This window comes from Periplaneta americana, chromosome 6 (assembly GCF_040183065.1).
Source record: "Periplaneta americana isolate PAMFEO1 chromosome 6, P.americana_PAMFEO1_priV1, whole genome shotgun sequence".
In the NCBI taxonomy this organism is placed as follows: domain Eukaryota; kingdom Metazoa; phylum Arthropoda; class Insecta; order Blattodea; family Blattidae; genus Periplaneta; species Periplaneta americana.
Window position 1 is genome coordinate 19,258,537 of NC_091122.1, and position 20,493 is coordinate 19,279,029.

Here is a 20,493-nt window from a genome sequence, read left to right on the forward strand (position 1 = left end):
TTCCAATGTAACAAATAAGTAAAAGAAAACGAGACATATTCCTTAGTGCAATAAATGAGTAAATAGGCATCATCTCAAAATAGGAAAAATTAAGTTACCTAGTTCTTGCATTCAGATGACGATATGTTATATGCTTGTGAAATTTGGTCAAATACTCATATACATCATAGTAAAAGACTGGATGGAATACAAAGATCAGTATGTAGAACAATCACGGGAGCAAACTATGATATCAGTAACTCTCAACTATATGAGTCACTAAATATAATGTTATTTAGTGATTATATTCAAAATGCCAGAACCAAATTTATAAAATCTGTAAGAACACATCCAAATCCATTGCTCAATAGTTTAGTAATTTCTCGTGTTTAATGAATGAGTGATTTCTTGTAAAACACTTCACTCTTGGTGAAAGTGTTTGAATGTAAATTGTATTTTTTATACTGAATCATGTGCTATGTTACATACATCTTGTAAAAGGCATGGGTCTATTTTGCAACCTGGTGCTTAAATAAATATACATTTCTGGAAAAAAAAAAATAATAATGCACATGCACGTAACATGTCTCGTGAATTTTATTAAGCTGTCGCAAATGAAATCTTGGTATTATTTAGGACAGCAAAGAATTGTAATCCAATGTCCTCTTCCCAAACTATTATAAAATATACTTCGTGTCATTCCAACCTGAAATCTTTTCTAACAAAGAAAATGTTAAGGAGCTCGTGTCGAAACCTACCCCCAAACTGCCCACATTCTTACATTTGCACAGCAGTTTATATAGCATTAAGCAGGGTGCGAATTGATGGGGGGATTTCCGTCCCTGTTGGAAAGTTATTCCCCTCTCAAAAATTCATATTAACATCCCTGTCAGAGATAACTTTTATCCCCCTCACAAAATATAATTGTTTTAATACGAGTACACTGTATAAAGTATGAAATAAGCAAAGAAAATATTTCTGTATTATCATTACTGGCAAGCTGACAACAATCAATAACTTAGGAATTACACGTCTTATCTTACGCCTGCTCATGAATATAATTATTATTATGATCAAGATACAAGATAGGCAACTCAATGCGGCCAAGCATTGTATGTATGCAAGGCAATGTATGCAACGGAGGGGGAAAGGAACTGGCCATCCTACTCCATTATCTCCTGGCCTAGTTGCCTCATAAGTGGTGCCATGTTGGTATCATTTGTGGGGTTCAGACTTGTCTTCAGACAGTTGACTAGACAACAACATAGTAATCCATGGCACCACAGCCCTTGAAAGACCAAGACCAACCAGCTGGCTGCTGGCCTCACATTCACATGTCGAAGCAGAGATGGACGATCATCCAACCAGAATGGAGGTTTCGTGTGGTTAACACGGTGATCTCTATATATAATTATATACTGTATTTTACACACACACACACACACACACACACACACACACACACACACACACACACACACACACACACACGATAATTAGATACGATATAGAAATGATAGAAAGATGGAAGAGGAAACGGGAGTGTCACGAGAAAACCTAACTCAAATTCCAGCTCAATGTACTGAGATTTCACGCTTTAGCTCTTGAACTATCATTGCATCATGATGTATATTTTAAATTTCAAATGGGTCTATAATCTGGCAATCGCTTCACAAGTAGCTAAAATGTTTATAGTTCAGTGAGGATTATTAGTTATGATTTCTCGAAATACCATCTTCCCATGTAAATCACTCCAAATTATCATGCACAAGATATTCTTAATTAGTCCTTATTAAAACACAATTTAAAATATTTTAGAAGGAGTCTGCGTCATGCGGAATAAATACTTATTTTTTAGTACTCCAATAAAACATAATAGGGAATCAGCATTTATAAAGAAAAAGCAAGCAATGAATATCACGCTTATAAATCATAGGCACTTTATAATACATTTTAATTGAGATTTACTGGTAATTAAATCTTGTTAGAGTGTAGGAGTCTTTCAGATCGAGGTTTTGTATGTAAGTAAGGCAGGCAGGTTTGTAATATTATTCTCTGAAGTTTCAAATACTCGTGTGATTAGTGGACTATGCTCCTGTGGATTTCTGATTTCTGGAAGATATTGTTTGCTATCGTCCAATGTGCCATTACCACCAGAGCTTCGCATCAAAAAGGCCAGTGCTATCGTTTTCTGTTTGTAGATTTTTTAGAGTTGGATTTTTTTGTGCATGTTTGGCCTCTGCTGGCCAAAAGAAGATTAAATTATTTATCTTTCTCACTCTCTGAATTGAATGTTTGTTATTTGTGAGTGTTTATCTTTTCCAGCATAGTGTGAGTACCGTACTTACAATTAGCGTAAATTGTTTGTGTAAAATTTGGTTTCTATATTCGTATTTTTTGTGCTTTTTTATCATAGGCTACAGTGAATGCATATGGTAGTCTACCACTATGGAGCTAATGATTAGCATATCTGACTGTGAAACGATTGGGCCTGGTTTCAAATCCTGGTTGAGATAAGTTACTTGGTTGAGGTTTTTTCCAGGACTTTCCCTCAACCAATTGAAGCGAAATTGCTGTGAAACTTTCGGTGTTGGATCTCGGACTCATTTCGCCATCATAATTACACTTCCCTTCTTTCATCATCTCCGTTTCTTTCCTATAACTTACTTTGGCCTTGCTCCAATGTAGAGTTGGCTGCTGGCTGCCACTAAATTTTGACCCCCTGGTATGTAGTCATTACATGCTGATGGTAGTGTTTTGTATCGGGGCTCATGGTAGCTCATGGAACCGAGGTTGAGTGATCGCGGTGAAGCCTATGTGGAAAGATAAAGGGGCTCCATAGGCTGTAGGGAAGTTTGGAGGCAGCTCATAGGAGAATCTGTAGTGCTCTGGGCCTTAAGGTGCATATGCACAGTTCAATTTTGAACGTCATTTTCATTAAGTATATAAATCAATAAATATTCTATATGAATCCAGTACTTGGGCCTACTTGATTTTCAAAATTGCGGTTGAACACTCCATACACATTCGTATTTGCGATAATCTTCAATAAAGCTAATTGTTCTTGCCACTGTTCAACCCAGAAGAATATAGCATGGCAACCTGAGCTGAATAGCAGGGAACTGAACAACAGGTATTGTGCCTATAATAGAAGAAGAACAAATTTTGTCGAAAAAATACGGAGTTTTAATGTTTGATTCGTGCCGAAGTCTGTCTTTCTCGTTAGCCACGGTATTTTCTCATCTTACGCGACAATCCGACTCTCGCGACATTTTTTTATTTTAATTGTTGAGCTATGATATATTCAGGTAAACCAATATTATAAATATTTTCTTATATTTATCTCTCGCATTTTAGTCGTTCAAAGTTGACAACTATATAAAGTAATAAAAAATTATTCATATAATATTTAATTGCAGAACAAATGAATTATTTTCATATTTTAACAACAATAAATTATTATTGCAGGCTATAACGCTTCTAGAACACACACGTAGGAAAATGATGTAACATTCTTTAGTACGTTGTAATGCTTGTGAAGAAGTGAATGCAGTTCGCAGGTAATAACTGTGAAGTCTTTTTTGTGTGCGGAATTCTCGGAAAGACCTTTTCTGCAACATGCAAAGTGTAAGGAGAATGTGTGTTACGAGTGTTTTAATTCTACTTATGTTTATATTGATTAACGTTTTAATTACTTGTGGAAACCTGGTGAACTTCGAAGTACATCGTTTCATTGACATCTCGACTCAGTTAACTGTTGTACATTATAATATCACTTTGAAGAATGATGGTTTTGGTATAGTTACAAACTTTGAATTTTATGTTGAGCCAGACATTCGACATTCTCTTTCTTATATAGAAGCGAGTTCTTACGAGTCCTCGATTAAAAGAAGCTTGAAAGTCATTGAAGTAAAAGAGAACGAATTTGATATAGAAGCTTGGCAGATTAATTTGAAAAAACTTATACAGGCTGAACAGTCACTTAAGGTAGAAATTATAGCCGTCTTTACTCATCAACTTCATCCTTATCCAGCATACATAGTCCAGGACGATAAACAGTTGGTAAATTATACTGGTAATTACTACTTCTACAGTCCTTACTTCAGTGTGAAACAAACAACAGTTATTGCATGTAGTTCTGACAGATTTGAAAGCTATTCAGTAGTAGAACCTACTTCCCAGTTTAAAAATGTCATTACTTATGGACCATATAAAAACATTCCTCCGTTTTCAATTCAAAAGCAAACGGTTCATTATGAAAACAACGAATCGTTCCTTACTATAACCAACATGGAAAGAGTAATTACAGTATCTCACTGGGGAAATATTGCGGTAGAAGAAACTATAGAACTACTACATAAGGGTGCAATTTTAACTGGTAAATTTTCAAGATACGATTATGAGGAAAACCGTAAAAAGTTCACTACTGGATTGTCAAGTATATCAACCTTCACAACTATTCTTCCTGCATCAGCTAAAGATATATATTACAAAGATATGATTGGAAATGTGTCATCCTCACGATTGCGAATTCTTTCAGATTCTATAGAAATGCAAATACAACCAAGATTTCCATTGTATGGTGGATGGAAGATAAGTTATACTATTGGTTATAACCTTCCCAGTTATGAATATCTATACAACAACGGAGAAGATTATGCCTTGCGTATGAGGGTGTTAGATCACGTCTACGACAATATGGTTGTTGATGAATTAGTAACTAAAATTATTCTCCCTGAGCATTGCACTGATATCTGGCTATTTACCCCGTACCCAATGACACGTCTTCCTGATACCAAGTACTATTCATATCTTGATATTGTTGGACGACCAGTTATAATCGTTGCTAAAGGAAATATGGTTGTGTATCATATTCAAGATTTTGAACTACACTATGTGTTTCCTTATAGTATGATGATAATAGAACCCTTACTTATAATCGCTGTATTGTTTTTTGTGCTAGTTTTGGTAATTATTATAATACGACTTGATTTTTCAATCGCATCATCCAGCGACTTTGAAACCAGTAGTCCTATGCAAAGTCTATCATCAGTCCAAAAGAAAGCTCGCTGTAAAAGTGTTATGAAAGAATAATATATTAAACTTGCTAACTTCTTATTTCAAATACATTGCCACAAGACTTAAATTTGGCAAAATTAAAATTTATTATTACATTAAGTCCTGGATATTTAGCAGGATCTTCTCGTCTCAAAATATATATTTAAACTATTTAACTTAAAAATTAAATTTAAAAAATAATAAGAAAACAGTCTGTTTCTCGCCAAACCATTCATTCCAGTTCACAATTAAAGGACTAATGATTACCAGTATGCTACCTTTGCATGGTCAAAAAACTGTGGTCCTTTATCAAAACAAATTATGCTGTTTATAAAACTCGAGATAGAAATACAGTAAGCAAAGTGACATTTTTTTCTGGTACCGGTATAGACTACAGAAGAGAAAACTGGTTTACAAATTTGCATATATTCCTGAAATATTCCAAGAAATATGTGTAAGATTAGTTTGGTTTTAAGATAAAGTATAATTTGAGTGAAGTGAATAAAATTAGAAAAATGAATATATTTCGTGTACTTACTTGGAATATATTTTAAAATTAAGGATTGAATTGTTTAAAGACAGGCATACACATATTGATAAAATCAGTGTCAGTGCCAATATTGTTGTTGACACCCACACCGACAAGATCATTGTCGACATTTGCGAGTTTCGCGATTGATACCGAGCAATAATCATGGCTCCTATGCGGAACAGAAAGTTCCTTTCTTTCCATTGTGTTTGGTTCGTCTCCAATGGACGTAAAAAATGGAGAGAAAGAGAATTTGGGGTGCATCCTATAGTACCTGTACACATAAGGACTTTTGTAGGCACCTATTATACACTCTGTGGGAAACTCCAGGAGGATGAGAGGAAATTCTTCAACAATTTTAGAATGAATACTTCTACATTTGACTACATATTGGATTGTTTGGCTCCTCACCTCCAGCGTCAGTTCAGAACACAAGCAAGCAACACCTCTCGAAATATATTATTAAAACAGTGCCAGATCATAACTGGAAGTGAGTGCACACCTGCTCTGTGTACCGATATTAATGTATTTATCTAGGGATGCGTTAGGAACGTGCTGACATCAGTGGATGTCTCAATAATTTTGTCATTCTGACCTCATGTACTGCCCGACCATAATATTACATTGTAAGTATCTCACTATCACTCATAATGGCACTAGGACTGACATCTATTTTATCAGTACAGTATGTATATGCCTGCCCTAACTTATCTATTTTTTTAGGAAGACTTTCCTTTACTACAAATAGATATAAGATCAATATTGTATCTTACCATGTATTTTTCTTGTTGTATAACGTTTAGTTTTTCTAAACTATTACATATTATGCATTGTTAAATTGTTATTTTTTTACATACTATCATTAGGCTAATTAAGTTACTTTCTTCTGCCCACATGACAATCCCAAGACAAAGCAAGTGTAATTCAATATCTGATAATATTGTATATTATCGCATAATTCCCTCCTTTTTTCGTGACTTTTTTTTTTCTTTTTACTGAAGAACCACTAGGATGAAATTATGGGAGTGTACTTCCTCAGAGGTATTTATAAATCTGTCATTAGTGTTTAGTTCTGTACTCGGCCATTATCACTTACATTAATACACTGTGACCATCAAACACGATGTACTTCAGTCTTCAGTCTGATCTATAACAAATGAAAGCATATTTAAACGGAGCAGCAAAATGTATATTGTATTGTTAGGAGTGACTTCACTGACAATGGCCTTTGGTCACAAAAACCTAATGGGATGTGAAACAAAGGAAACATGTCACCGTAGACTGGTTGAAGGAAAATTACGCTTTGAGTGAAAGCTATGCTAGTAAAGGAAGGAAATATGTAGTATTTAATTTATTTTAATGAAAAATGAAATGAGGATGGGCTTATGTGATAAAATACGGTATATTTTATGCCACACATATAGTATATGGGTCTATTATAAAATATCAGATTCTTTTCTGCTTGCCTGGTGTTGCTTAGGATTTCTGGTATGGCCTATTTGAACATGTTACATTTAATAATATTTAATGAACATATTCTCAGAAATTGTAAATTGAAAAATAAGTTACGGTTTTTATAATTACTAGTTCAGTGCTTTTTCTGTATTTTAACATAAGAATTGCAAAGACAATGCTTTTTTAGCTTTAAAAATTTTGCACTTATACATTATAAGCTGTAAAAAAACTTTCTGAGAAATATACATATTTTAAAAAACCCATGATAAACTGTATAGGCCTAATAAAGTGAGATTATCTGTTCATGTGCTAGTTTTCACACTAGATATTAACTGCATCTACACTGCTGTTTGCCACCAAACAGTGTTACGTGAGTCCAGTAAAAAAGTGACTTATGCATATCAAAGATTCTATTTAAGAAATCTTACCTTATTTACAGCAAATGTTGAAAATGACCATCGACACACATACACTCATATCTTCAACTGATCGCAAAATTGAGTAACAAAAATTTAAATATTATGCCTTTATCTCTAGGAATAGGTTATTTTATTTGGTTTTAATTTAGGCAATTTTGTGGCATTTTGTGCTGACAATTTAGACACTTCAGTCTTTCGGGCAAGATGTTTTAAGTGATTTTGTTGGTGTGTGTTCTAATCGTTCACCTATCTCGTCTAGTGTTTGTTCCATTAAAACCTGCAATTTCACGTTCTGCTTCTTTTCTGGTAATGTTGGTGACTCAAATATTTGAGAAGCCTTCGAACAGTTCTCTATTCTAAACATTAGCATCAGAAAATTCGCCTCAAAACAGTCTTATTGCTCTACCAACTGACTCAGTTTTACACTAACAAATGTATCATATTGAGAAACTTGTTGTTGTAAAGAATATTTTGTATGTAGCATTTTGATGTCCTCGACACAAAGACTCTAGGCCTATACTACAGGTACTGAATTTGTCACAATTATAAAGGAATGTTACTTATTATCTCACAAAGATAGAAACACTAAAGTCATGCAACTGTAAGCTTATCCACTCGGTGTAAAACCGATTGAATACTGCTGAATAGGCAAGGCACTCGAATGACCATAGCTTGACTTTGCTGGTTGGTGTTAGGTTCACATCCAATAACAGATAGTGGGGAAACTTGACTCACGAACGAGTAATCTCACTGTAAATAGGAGGAATGTACCCAAAAGTTTGAAATAATTGTTATCTTTCATGAAAGCTGAGAAAATGCTTATTTTATTTAAAAAAAAAAGTAAATTACTTGAAAATGGTATGATAACCACTAGATGACCAAGGAAAACTATAGACTTGTATGCAAAACAACCAGAGAGGTCACATATGACATGTAAGATGGTTCTGTAAACATGAATTGTAGGCTTATGTCATATACAGGCAGCAAATTCTAATGAGATAAGTTCATCATGATATACAGTGTGTATGTGTCTTTATACTGTTTAATTGTCGCTTATAAGCTAAAGTATAGGTACACATTGTATTAAATTAGTGATAAAACTTTGAATAATGTACAATAAATAGTAGTGGAAAAAATAAATCTGTCTTTACCAGAGATCTTTAAAACACATGGGATTTTAAGAACGTTATTTTGTTCAGAATTGAATTATGAAATATGAATAATACTGACACAGATACGACTTGCAGTCGTATATTTGAAAATTATCAATGTTGGTGAAATATCTGTGCCACTTGAGAAAATTACTTGTTTGTGCTGGAAATGTAATTGTCAAAATGGTATTTCTAGTAGGTAACAGGTTTTTTATTAAACAATCACTTTTAAAAATATTTGGAAATTTGCGTATTACAAGATATGTAAACCAACAAGACATCCTAAGAATTCAAGCTATTAGACACACATTATCTATTAATTCATACCACCGTATTTCCTCTACTAACATCATAAATAACTTCTGAAACAGCATCATGAGCTTGCAGTAATTTGGTTTCAAACTGTTGTTGAAAACACTGCCGCCACTTCAGATTTTTTTCAAAGTACGTGTTTAATGTGGTAATCTGTTGGAGGAAACAAATTTTAAATAGTTACATTGTATAGAATAAGTGCAGGTTTAAAGTGAATAGATATTAAACTAAATATTCTTTTTATGGTACTGGTATGTTAAAAGACTACAAAATATAGTAGGCTAGGTTTATTAAAGTTATGGAGGTTTTCTTGTAAAATAGGAAATGTTACAATTAAAAGAACTTATGTGCAAGTGATTTGATTTATAAAATATATGAATGTTTAAATGAAAAAAAACAACAACTGATTTTCATTGACAACTTTTTTAATACATTACTAACCATATCTCATTTTCAGTTTGGGGATTATTTTTAAACCAGAATACTTGAACACGTTGTGTTTCAGGAATATATCATCATCATCATCATCATCATCATCATCATCATCATCATCATCATCATCATCATCATCATCATCATCTTCTCATTCCAAAAATGATCCTCCATACATTCTTAAGTTAGGTTCATGGAACTACTCTGCAGCACATATAAGGATCACCTTCAAATTTATACAGATGGATCCCTAAATCTAATAATGGGACATCAGGAGCAGGGTATTATATTCCAAAATATCAACAAAGTTATTTCATACCATGTTCATCCTCCTTCAGTCTTGACACTGAATTGCTAGCTATTGATGCTGCTCTTCAGTGTGTTACTCAAATTTCTGAAAAATCTATTTGCATACTTACTGACTCCAAGGGGGCTATATTTAATATAATTAAATATGTACCAAATCTATATGCACATAGAATTATTCCAATTCAGAAACAACTAAGTAAACTAAAAGAACTCCAAAAGGAAATAACATTTCAATGGATACCTAGTCATTGTGGTATACCTGGAAACGAGAAAGTCGATAATATTGCAAAACAGGCAACATATTTGCAACCAAGACCTCTTCAAGTGATATCTCTATCCAGTGCTTTTGCTTCAGTAAAGTCTCATTTTACAAACCTATGGGTCAACAATTGGCTCTCTTCTGACAAAGGACAAATTTTACAGTCTATACAAAAGAAACCAAATGACCTGGAAATGTACAAAAAACTTGCCCAGACATATTCAAACATTTTTAACAAGAGCCAGAACAGATCACATTGTCACACAGTTCATCTCTAAAGACTGAGAAAATCCACGAACCCTTAGACTTGAGCTTGATGACTGAACCTCAAATGTGCTATATGTCATGGGCAATGTGCTAAGATTCATAACTTTCAAAAATAAAAATTCAGTCACCAAATCAATGGTGGTGATTATGATGATATAAATAATGAAATGGCTAAAGCTTGGACTCCAGGCTCAAATTCCATTGAGTCCGAGTGAAATTTCTGATAGAGATGGTGCCTGGGGTAGTTGTTCGCGAGATACTCCCATTTCCCTGCCGAAAATTCACTATTTCTCAATTAATCATTATTATTAATTAGCATTCTATTATCAAGCAGATTTATATTCCATTGTGCATCGACATCTAAGATGACTCAACAAATTACACAGTTTTGACATGTTTCTCATGGAGGGAGATGCTTTAAGGAATAATAGTAGGTACCACTGTTTTATAGGAATAATTATGATGACGTTGGTATCACATATAGAAAGATGCAAAAATGCATTTAGCTATCGAACTTCATATTCCAATATTCTTAAAATGTATGTTCTCGTATTTTATTTAACTTACTCTTTGACTTGCTGTCTTCAACATGGCCTCTTTATCCGAAAGTAGTGATGTGAGCATTCTCTGAACTTTTTTCTGAGTAGCTACCTGTTTTTGGAATTCACTGGTGGTCTCGGACAATTTGTGTGTTGCGAACCTGTGTGTTATGAAGATATATTGTATGAGTCACATTACGGATTTGAAATTAGCTTCAAAGTATACCGGTATTAAGTACACAAATAATAAATCATTGATGTAAATCAAAACTGATCTATGCATAACAATCTTTTTACATATATTGCATAGATGTTTAATAGACTTGGCAATTGCTGTGCTTGCTTTAAGACGGTTGTATTTTTTTAATAGACACTTATCTTACGTTTTTTTTCATTTTGTACTTCTTAACATTAAAACATCAAAAGAAACTGAACTTGAGAGACAGTGAAAGTGTTCTATCCTGTAAGATGCATTCCATAGGCCTATGTAGCTTTATGAAATAAATGTATTGTCATTGAAATGACGTTTGGTAGCTCAGTTAGTACAGCAACTGGCTTTAGACTGAAAGACTCAGGTTAAATCCTGGATAGTGGCAGATTTTTTTTTCTTTGTCAAAATTTCCAGAATGGCCCCAGAATTCACTCATTCTCCTGTAAAATTGAGTAATTAGGCTACTTGGACTTTCTCAGAGGTAAAAGGCGAGGTACCACCTTATTGTAGAACTGAGGTCATGAAAGCATGGAAGCCTACTTTCATAATCCCAGTGAGCTTTCATGGCATAGAAAGGGGATTTCTTTATCTTGTACCTGTAGTGTTATTGAAATAATTCAAATAGCTCTCTTCATTCTAACAGACCTTTGAATAATCCAAAGCTGAATACTGAAGGATTACCTTGAATATAACACACCATAATACTCACAAAGTAATTGTGATTAAAATTTGAATACAATTATAGTACAGGTACTGTATTAATTTCTCACTAAGCTTAATGTGTATTCCAAAATATAAATGATCCAGTTGTGCTAATTTTAAATTTTAATTTAGTTTGTATGTAGGCCTATAGATCCAATTTTGTTCATTTAATTTTTAAAATAATTGTTGTGTAAACATGTTCTACTGACTTATCGGATCTTATGGTTACCTACACCTCTTCCAATATTTTCTATTGGTGACAGAGTTTTCATTGTTCGTATATCTCAGTGATGCTTGAAATCCATAGCAATATCGGAACAGTGTCACACAGGAACCAACCTTCCGACGTACACAAGTAAAAATGTCGCATTTACGAACCCACAATTTTTAACCATTATCAGGCAGTACATCTCAATTGACGATATGTGTCAGAGGAAGAAGAATAATTGTTTGTATGCAGTAGGTACATCTGAAGTCTGATTAATGTAATATGTAGCTAGTCGGCGATGTATGCAATGGAGGGGGAAAGGAACTGACCACTCTAACCCATTATCTCCTGCCTTAGTTGCCTCATAAGTGGTACCTTGTTGGTATCGCTTGTGAGGTTAGGTCTTTGGACAGTTGAATAAACAACAACAATTCCTTCTCACAAGGACAAATGCAACTTATTATCTGTCAAGGTGATAGGTTTGATGATAGGATCACGAGGGACAATAATTACTCACCTGTTTGTAACTTTCTGTCGCAAGTTTGTTCCCTGTTCTGATCTGACTGTAACCATTGCAGCTGGAAAAGGATCTCTTGCAGTTTTAAAACACTATATTGTGCATTCTAATGTACCAATTTCCAATATTTAAATTTTGCCAATTTTTATACATTTTATAAGCCACCGGCATGGCTCAGTCAGTTAAGGCACTTGCCTACCAGTCTGAAGTTGCGCTCGGACCGGGTTCGATCCCCGTTTGGGCTGATTATCTGGTTGGTTTTTTTTCCCGAGGTTTTCCCCAACTGTAAGGTGAATGCCAGGTAATCTATGGCGAATCCTCGGCCTCATCTTGCCAAATACCATCTCACTATCACCATTCTCATCGAAGTTAAATAATATCGTAGTAGTTGATACAGCGTCGTTAAATAATCAACTAAATATATATATATATATATATATATATATATATATATATATATATATATATACATTTTATATTGTAACATTGCTCTCTTTTGTTCCAGTTGCAATTTTGTTATGTTAATTTTAGAATACATTATTATCATATTATAATTTTTCATTATTGTCATCTTTGTACATTGAGGCAGTCCCTGAATGGGGAAGCTTGTAGAGAATATCAATCACGTCTTGCATATTATGTATTCTAGTCGGTTATTTTACGCCGCTTTATATCAACTGCTTTGGTTATCTAGCATCTGAGTGAGATGAAGGTGATAATGCCAGTGAAATGAGTCCAGGGTCCAATGCCGAAAGTTGCCCTGCATTTGCTCTTAATGGGTTGAGGGAAAACCCCGGTAAAAACCTCAACCAGGTAACTTGTCGCAATCAGGATTTGAACCCGGGCCCACTCATTTCACGATCAGACGTGCTAACTGTTACTCCACAGCAATGGTCCATATTATGTTGATTGATCACTCAGTACCTAAAGAGCTTACATATAAATTACACATAGAATTTAAACAACATTTTATAGATAGGCCAATTTTATAAAATTGATGACGTGCAGTTTTCTTCAACCACCAAAGAAAATTAATTATTCACCTCCACGAAGATATAATTGCAATGAAATACAATCAAATGCTATTAATTTTCCATACTAGAAAACGTATAAACATCGTCATATCTTCCAGGACTGCTCAGGGTTGCCATAGGTGTCTTATGACATTGTCGACATTGGTTGGTGGAAGGTGGGAAGAAGTTGCATATTTAAAGACTCTTTTTAGTAATAAAGTCATTTAACATACGGGAACTCAATTTTACAAATAATTATTATGTCGTAATGTGAGGACATTGGATTAATGCTCGAAAGTAGTGCTTCATATCGTAGAAAAGTAATGGTTTAAATAATAAGAAGACAAATTCAAGTAAACACATACAGTACATTACCTTGCAGCATTGACAGCCTGTTCTTTCTCTTTTGTCAACAACTTCAATTGAAACGCCCATTCTCTTTGTTTATTGTCCACCTTAAAATAATTCAATAATTATTACATTAGTATCTTGAGCAAAACAGAAACTTACAATGAAATATTAATAATTGTCGTACTTTCCTACATCTGGCATAAATTACAGACGATTTCAAAAGACAGGTTCACCACATTTTCCAAAACTGGCAGACACGTTGAATGAAGTGCATACAACGCAATGGGGTCTACTTCGAAAAAGACTGTATCAACCTGGACTATGCATAGCATTTTGCTAGTAAAAAATTCATTCTCACTATTTTTTTTTACTTTCCCTTGTTCAATATTTTATAATTTTTTACTTGTTCCACACCTCAAAGCTACGTTGCTGATCTAAAATTTCTAGTAGGCCTATACAATCAATGAAATTAATAATAATAATAATAATAATAATAATAATAATAATAATAATAATAATAATAATAATAATATTTCCAACACAACAAAAGTTAAAAAAAAAAAAAGTAGAATTTGTTTAAAAGTATTTCAGATTCACAATTTTTTTCAGTTGCACTTTCAAGTTAAAATTGCAACGTTGTTACTTTTTAAAATCTATTCATTGCATTTAAAGTCCAGCCAATAATTGGCTATTATTCTAGCCCCTTTACCGTTTATCGACAAATCCAATAATTTTTTTTCTGCAGCATGATAACAGTTTCGATTTCAATTTTATATGCTTATTTTGGGCTTTCCTATACTAATTGCATTTAAGCCATGTGATACTCTTGCAGTGAAGATGATTTCGGAGAGACATAAAATATTATCACTAACTCGATCAGATTGTATTATACGGTACCTGTTTTTCTAGATCCAGCAACATCTGTTGATGTTTCTCATCACCTGACTCAGCAAGTTTTAGTTCGTCTTCCAGCTCAACAATTTGATCTTCTAATTGCTCCTTATGCCATTGTAGTTGCTGAAAGAGCCATATACATTTACAAATTACAGTTCCTTTCCGGTATAATAATACAGATAACCCAGTTCGCCTGGTTACTATCAGAAAACTGTATCTTAATTCAATTTTTTTTTTCATTTCTAAAATGCGGTGGAGATTGAAAGCAGCACTTATGGTCCCAATATAGGTATAAACAGATTGATATCACTTCTCAACTTTGAATTTTTATGATTAATGCATAAAGGAAAATATTTCCTATGCACCATTATCACAATCGGACTTCATACTCACATTCATTTTGGTAATAAGTTTTTGCTTGCTTAGTTTCTCTGCACAAAGATCTTTCTCCATTTGTTCATAATCCTTTGATATTTGTTTGAACTCATCACTTTTTTCTTTGAGAGTGTTCTTTAGTTGCTTTATCGTTGCATTTTGATCATCTATAATTGTATTTTTGACCCGTAGTTTATCTTTCTCAGTATCCAACGCACACCTTAAATCAAAAGATACGTTAATGCTTTTAACATCCTCCATATCTCCAATACAATTAATGAAAATGAGTGTCACGAAATTTCCACATACCTCTTCATTATGCGTTTTACGCCGCCATTTATAGTTTATTTTTGTGACTATTATTCAAAAGAGACACAAATTTTGCTAAAGATCCAAACAAGAAGATGAACTTCCATTTTCTAAATTACTCGAATCCTTGTACCAAGGCTTGCTTTGCCCCATTGTGCACCCTATACCAGGTGAACCATAATTTTATGTTATTAATTTTGGCGGATGATATCTTTAGAAAACAGCAACAAAATTAAGCAAAGTACCATTTTGCTGTGTTTTGGATAGTTTTCCAGAAAAATGTGCAACTTTAAATATGTGAATTGTGCCATCGTGCAATGTTGTAATCAGTGGCTGAATATAAAGTGGTCTGCTGTGTTCACTGGACGTGTTTTGAGTAGGGGAGTTGGAGGTCATTACCATGTAGATTGTTTTTAATGTCGTAACAAAAAATAAAATGTAATACTGTTTAATTGTTCTGTTTTAAACCAGTGGCGTGCGGTGCTATTTATCGATGGGGAACAGGGCAGAAACCTAATAATAATAATAATAATAATAATAATAATAATAATAATAATAATAATAATAATAATAATAATAATAATAATAATAATAATATGTATTATGATTTATCAACATTACCAATTCCTTCTTTTTTACTTCAGTTACAACTTAATCAGAAAAAGAATATATTAATGATATTATATTGGTATTATTAAGCCTAAATATATAATACCGTTGACTAAAAATAAATAAACCAAAATTAAACCTACAATTTACAGCTTGACGAGCACCCAGTTGACCATTTCACAGAATTATAGTAAGTACTTTGAAAATTAATGTCTTGTATAAGATTCTGTTTTAGTTTTAAGTTCTGTAAGGAGAGGAGTAGGTTTGCCATTAAAAATAACCGCGCTTTTCTCAGCAAAATTGATCGAACTAAACGCTCTCGACTTCAGCTGATCGATAACACAACACTCCCTGTCTTGGTTTGCATCAGGGCGCTCGCGCTCGGTCTCGTTGTGAAGTTGGAACAGACAGGAATCACCTGTGCCATTGCCACTATTTCGTCAGATTTAACTCAGGCCGGCGAATGCGTAAATCGTACGGATTTTTTTAATGATCTATTGTATAATTTCACACAATATTATGTCACACGAAAAACTCTTCGAACTTAATTGTTTTCCGAATTATCACTATATAAATAAACTAGCTTGACAAAACTGTGTATTTCACACTTCTCAATCAGTAGCGGCTGGTGGTCAAAATAATGAGTGTGCTACAATCTCTGTATTGGCCTACTGTATAGGCTACACTTATATGTATTTATCTTAATTTGAGACTCGCCTAGTGACGAAATATGAAACCATACGACGTTCCTTCCTACTACAGAGCTTGTCATTTACCCTGGTGTTAAACCCCTCCATCTTGGACATCATACTATTTTCTATCGACAGTATTGCAAGAGCAGTGAGGCGATCCTGGGACATAGTGTTCCTTAAAAACGTTTTTATGCGTTTTAAGCAAGAAAAACATCTTTCTGGCTCAGCAGTGGTCATTGGTTTTGTAACCAAAATATTTAACAACTTCGTTACTTCACGAATGGATCCTGTGAATTGTTGGAGACTGTGTATTGTAACAATTGAACAGCTTCATCTATATTCCGGAAGTCTGGTCTTCCGTATAGAACTCAAATTTGTGTCTTTAACACTCTTTTGTTCAGTACAGTATAGCTGTTGACAGCAACTTCAAGTTCGCGTTCAGGAAAATTATGCGAAAAATTGTCAAAAAATTTGCTGTTTAACAATTTTGTTGCGTCTAGGTAGCTTAAAGACTGGAAACGATAAGTAGTTTCCTGAATTGTACGGTCATATACTTCCTTGGCATCAATTTTCTGGGATTCCATTTTCTGTCTCTTGCTGACTGATTCAGGAGGAACCTCAAAAAACAGGTAGATGGCAGCAGCAGCCGGACACTTGAATTACCAAATACATTGTACATAGTTCCGAGTTCTTCCACAAACAAGCATTCTTTCGTTACGCTTTACTTTTGCAATCTCAAGCTGTGTAGTGCTGAAGCTGACTACAGCACTTCCCTGCGTAAAAATAGCCAATCAGAGCAGTGATTTCAGCTTCGCACATGCGCATTAATTGTCTAAATTCTCATGTAGAGTTTTGAGTAGCACAACGTACCCCCTGAGGCACCAAAGAGCTAAGAGCGAAGACTAAACACTCTATGACGCGTCATGAACATAACCACGGAAAATTGTCAAATGGCAGATCAAATACCATGGTGGTATTGTAAATACATTTGAGCAAAAATTATCATTGTGCTGTAGCACTGTAGCCGCCCCTGTTCTCAATACTCTGCGAGGGAAGAGGTAACTTCTACAGCTTCCAGCGATACTCGGGTAAGTTCGTATCCGCTCGAGCCTACTTCGGAGAAAACATTGCTTGAGACTCTCACTCACATCATCACGCACTGTAGGCTACACGGGAAGGGCTCGCTCGAGTGGTTTTCACTTCACTGCAATAAACCTGCTAACGATAGCTGTTTTCGCTTTTCGAAAACTGCAAGTAGGCCTATCCTTTAGAATGAAGTATATCTCACAATCTCAGGGAGGAAGGGAACAGCCTGTTCCATAGAGGAACCGCCACTGTTTTAAACGCGTAGAGGGAAGTAGATAGCAGTATTTTACTTTAACTAATTATAAATACATAGTTGTCTCCCACTTCAGTTAATTAGCCGGTGAACTTACATAAGAAAAAATACATTTCCAAGCCTATCTTTAAACGCAACTGTTTGTTTATCGGTACATTTAATATTTACATTTCTTGTTGTCTCCTCCATTGCTCTATCAAGCATATACCGGTACTCTGGCTGTACGTATTTGTTGGCTCTACAATAACCTTTTACAGTGTTATCACGGTTCCGTACAATTTAAAATTGCTCTGAGGAACGAAAATTTACAATTGTTCAGATCAAATTTCTACAAATCTAAGGAATAAAACTAAAATTAATTCAATCATTCATTATTAAAAATCACTGTTCTCTTAAATTTATTCAGGATGTTGGGAGTTTAGTCAGTAGTTTCCTTAAAATACGCTACTATGTGTTCATTAATTTTTTTAACACGCGCAGGAATGAGCAAAACTGTATTAAACGTTTATATTTAAGATATCTCAAATATTTAACCCCCTGAAATTAATGACATGAATTACGGTTTGCTGTGTATATTCGTTGATTGTCCAAGTCCGACAAATGGTCTGGGTGACATTCGTGGATCCAATACTGACAGGTGAGTCATCTATCAGCCCTGACAGAGCTAGGTTCTATCCTCAGATGAATCCCTGATTAGTCCCAGGGCCCGAGCTCCAAGTCCTTCCTATATCAGCATCGGAAACCCATAACACTCCCAAGGCTTCACCTCAGCCTATTTTGAACTATTGAAGATGATGGATGAAATGAGTGAAATGTTGAGAGTGTTTGTATAACGATATAGGAAAGAATGAGTATCCTAAGAAAAACCCTCTGCAACGTCTGATTTCACAAATTCCATAACGACCTGACCAGGGATCGAACCTGGGCCGCCTGGATGGAAATCCAACATGCTATCACTTGAGCCACAGACACGACTTTTATCCATAAAGCTTTCTCCTCTGTTCCACTCTAGTAACTGGTTCCTGGCCGAGGATGAGGATGGAGCAAACAGGAGGTTTAACAAAATTCGCAACGAAATTATAAATAAGTCTATTGATATTAATGAACTATTCTACGCCAAACATTTTTCTGTAGAAACTTACTGGGTCGTCTCATTTGGCAGTTTATTTTACATAATAAAAATTAACGAAAAAATCGTCTAACAAACTTTTTGAAATGGAGTGCTATTGAATATCATTGTGTGTTTTTGATTTCAAATTGAGATCCATTAATTTTTTACTAAGAATTATTATATTTCATGTGCATCATTCCCGGATAAATTGATTTGTGATTTTGAATATGAACAAAATCCGTCTAATAGTTTAGCTCAAATCACTCAGTCTTCTGCCGAGTCATGAAAGTATGGAGTTCTATCTCTGTGCCCCCCATGCGCCTTCATGGCGTGTTAAGGGAATATCTTTACCTTTAGTGTAGAAGAAATTGTTGTCCAGGAACAGACAGCATGCCCGAAATTACTTTTTCGAACAAGTGTATTTCCATGAAAATCTCGAAATTAGTTTTTTGCAGTGTCACAATACTTACTCTAATGAGAAAATGAAAATTTATTTAGTTAAAAATATGTCTGTACTTATATGTAAATATCCTTTAATCTTTCGAAGAAAAGACAAGAATTAACTATGTACAGTATTTCATTGTAACATTCATATTACTAGGACATATTAAAATGCATTGTATACGTACTGCTACGATATTTAATTAATGAAATCGATGCTAAAGAAGCTTAATTTCGTCTTATTATGCATAGGCCTAAAGAAATAGGTGGATTTTATTCTGTAATTAAATTAGTTACAAATTTCAATGTTCCAAGTTCATAATCAAATCGTGTGTTTGCTTCTTATTACATTTTTATATAACGTACATGGTTTTGAAAATAACATAATTTAATTGTATGATTTTAAATTAACCAAGTTTTGTGGAAAGATTATCTTTGTATAATATTTTACTATTAATTTACCTGCAGACATGTAGTTCTCTCGCAAGAGCTTCATTTCTTATCTCATAATGTTTATTTTCATTTTCATATTCTGAAGCTTTATGAGTCAACTCTTCTTTTATTTGGTTGTGTGTTTCAATTGATTGACGAAGTGTCATCATCTGATTTTCTAACTCTGAGATTTGCTTACTCATCACTTCTGTTTCCTTATTTGCCAAAGTTATTTGTTCCTCCTAGATAATTAAAAACATCGCAAAATATGATTATTGAAGCATTGTGCTTTATACAGTAAAATAGCCTAATATTTTACAATTCATTTTGTTTTCAGATAAATCTAATTCAATATAATAAAATGTTTCAAGTTCAATCTATAAGATTTATCTATTTTGCAAATGTTTATTTGCTATAACATTGTATATGAAATATTAACGTTTTCGCCTTTTCGGCATCATCAGATATGGTTAAGAAACAGGAAATCTAAACCTTGAACAAATTAAAATGTACATAGTAATATGCATGACAAAATGGATTTTCATGAGTTTTATGTAGTTATGTCTTATTAATGAAAAAG

At 33.9% G+C, this 20,493-nt stretch overlaps 1 protein-coding gene across 1 annotated transcript; it reads right to left on the reverse strand.

Moving 5' to 3' along the window:
- Positions 1 to 8,875: 8,875 nt before the first annotated feature.
- LOC138701092 (leucine-rich repeat and coiled-coil domain-containing protein 1-like) lies at positions 8,876 to 20,134 on the reverse strand. Its single transcript, XM_069827667.1, has 6 exons — positions 19,944 to 20,134; positions 14,999 to 15,200; positions 14,609 to 14,728; positions 13,736 to 13,815; positions 10,738 to 10,870; positions 8,876 to 9,056 (listed from the first exon to the last, which is right to left on the reverse strand). The coding sequence occupies exons 1-6, from the start codon at positions 20,114 to 20,116 to the stop codon at positions 8,913 to 8,915; spliced, it is 852 nt and encodes a 283-aa protein (XP_069683768.1). The 5' UTR covers positions 20,117 to 20,134; the 3' UTR covers positions 8,876 to 8,912.
- Between the last annotated feature and the right edge of the window lie 359 nt (positions 20,135 to 20,493).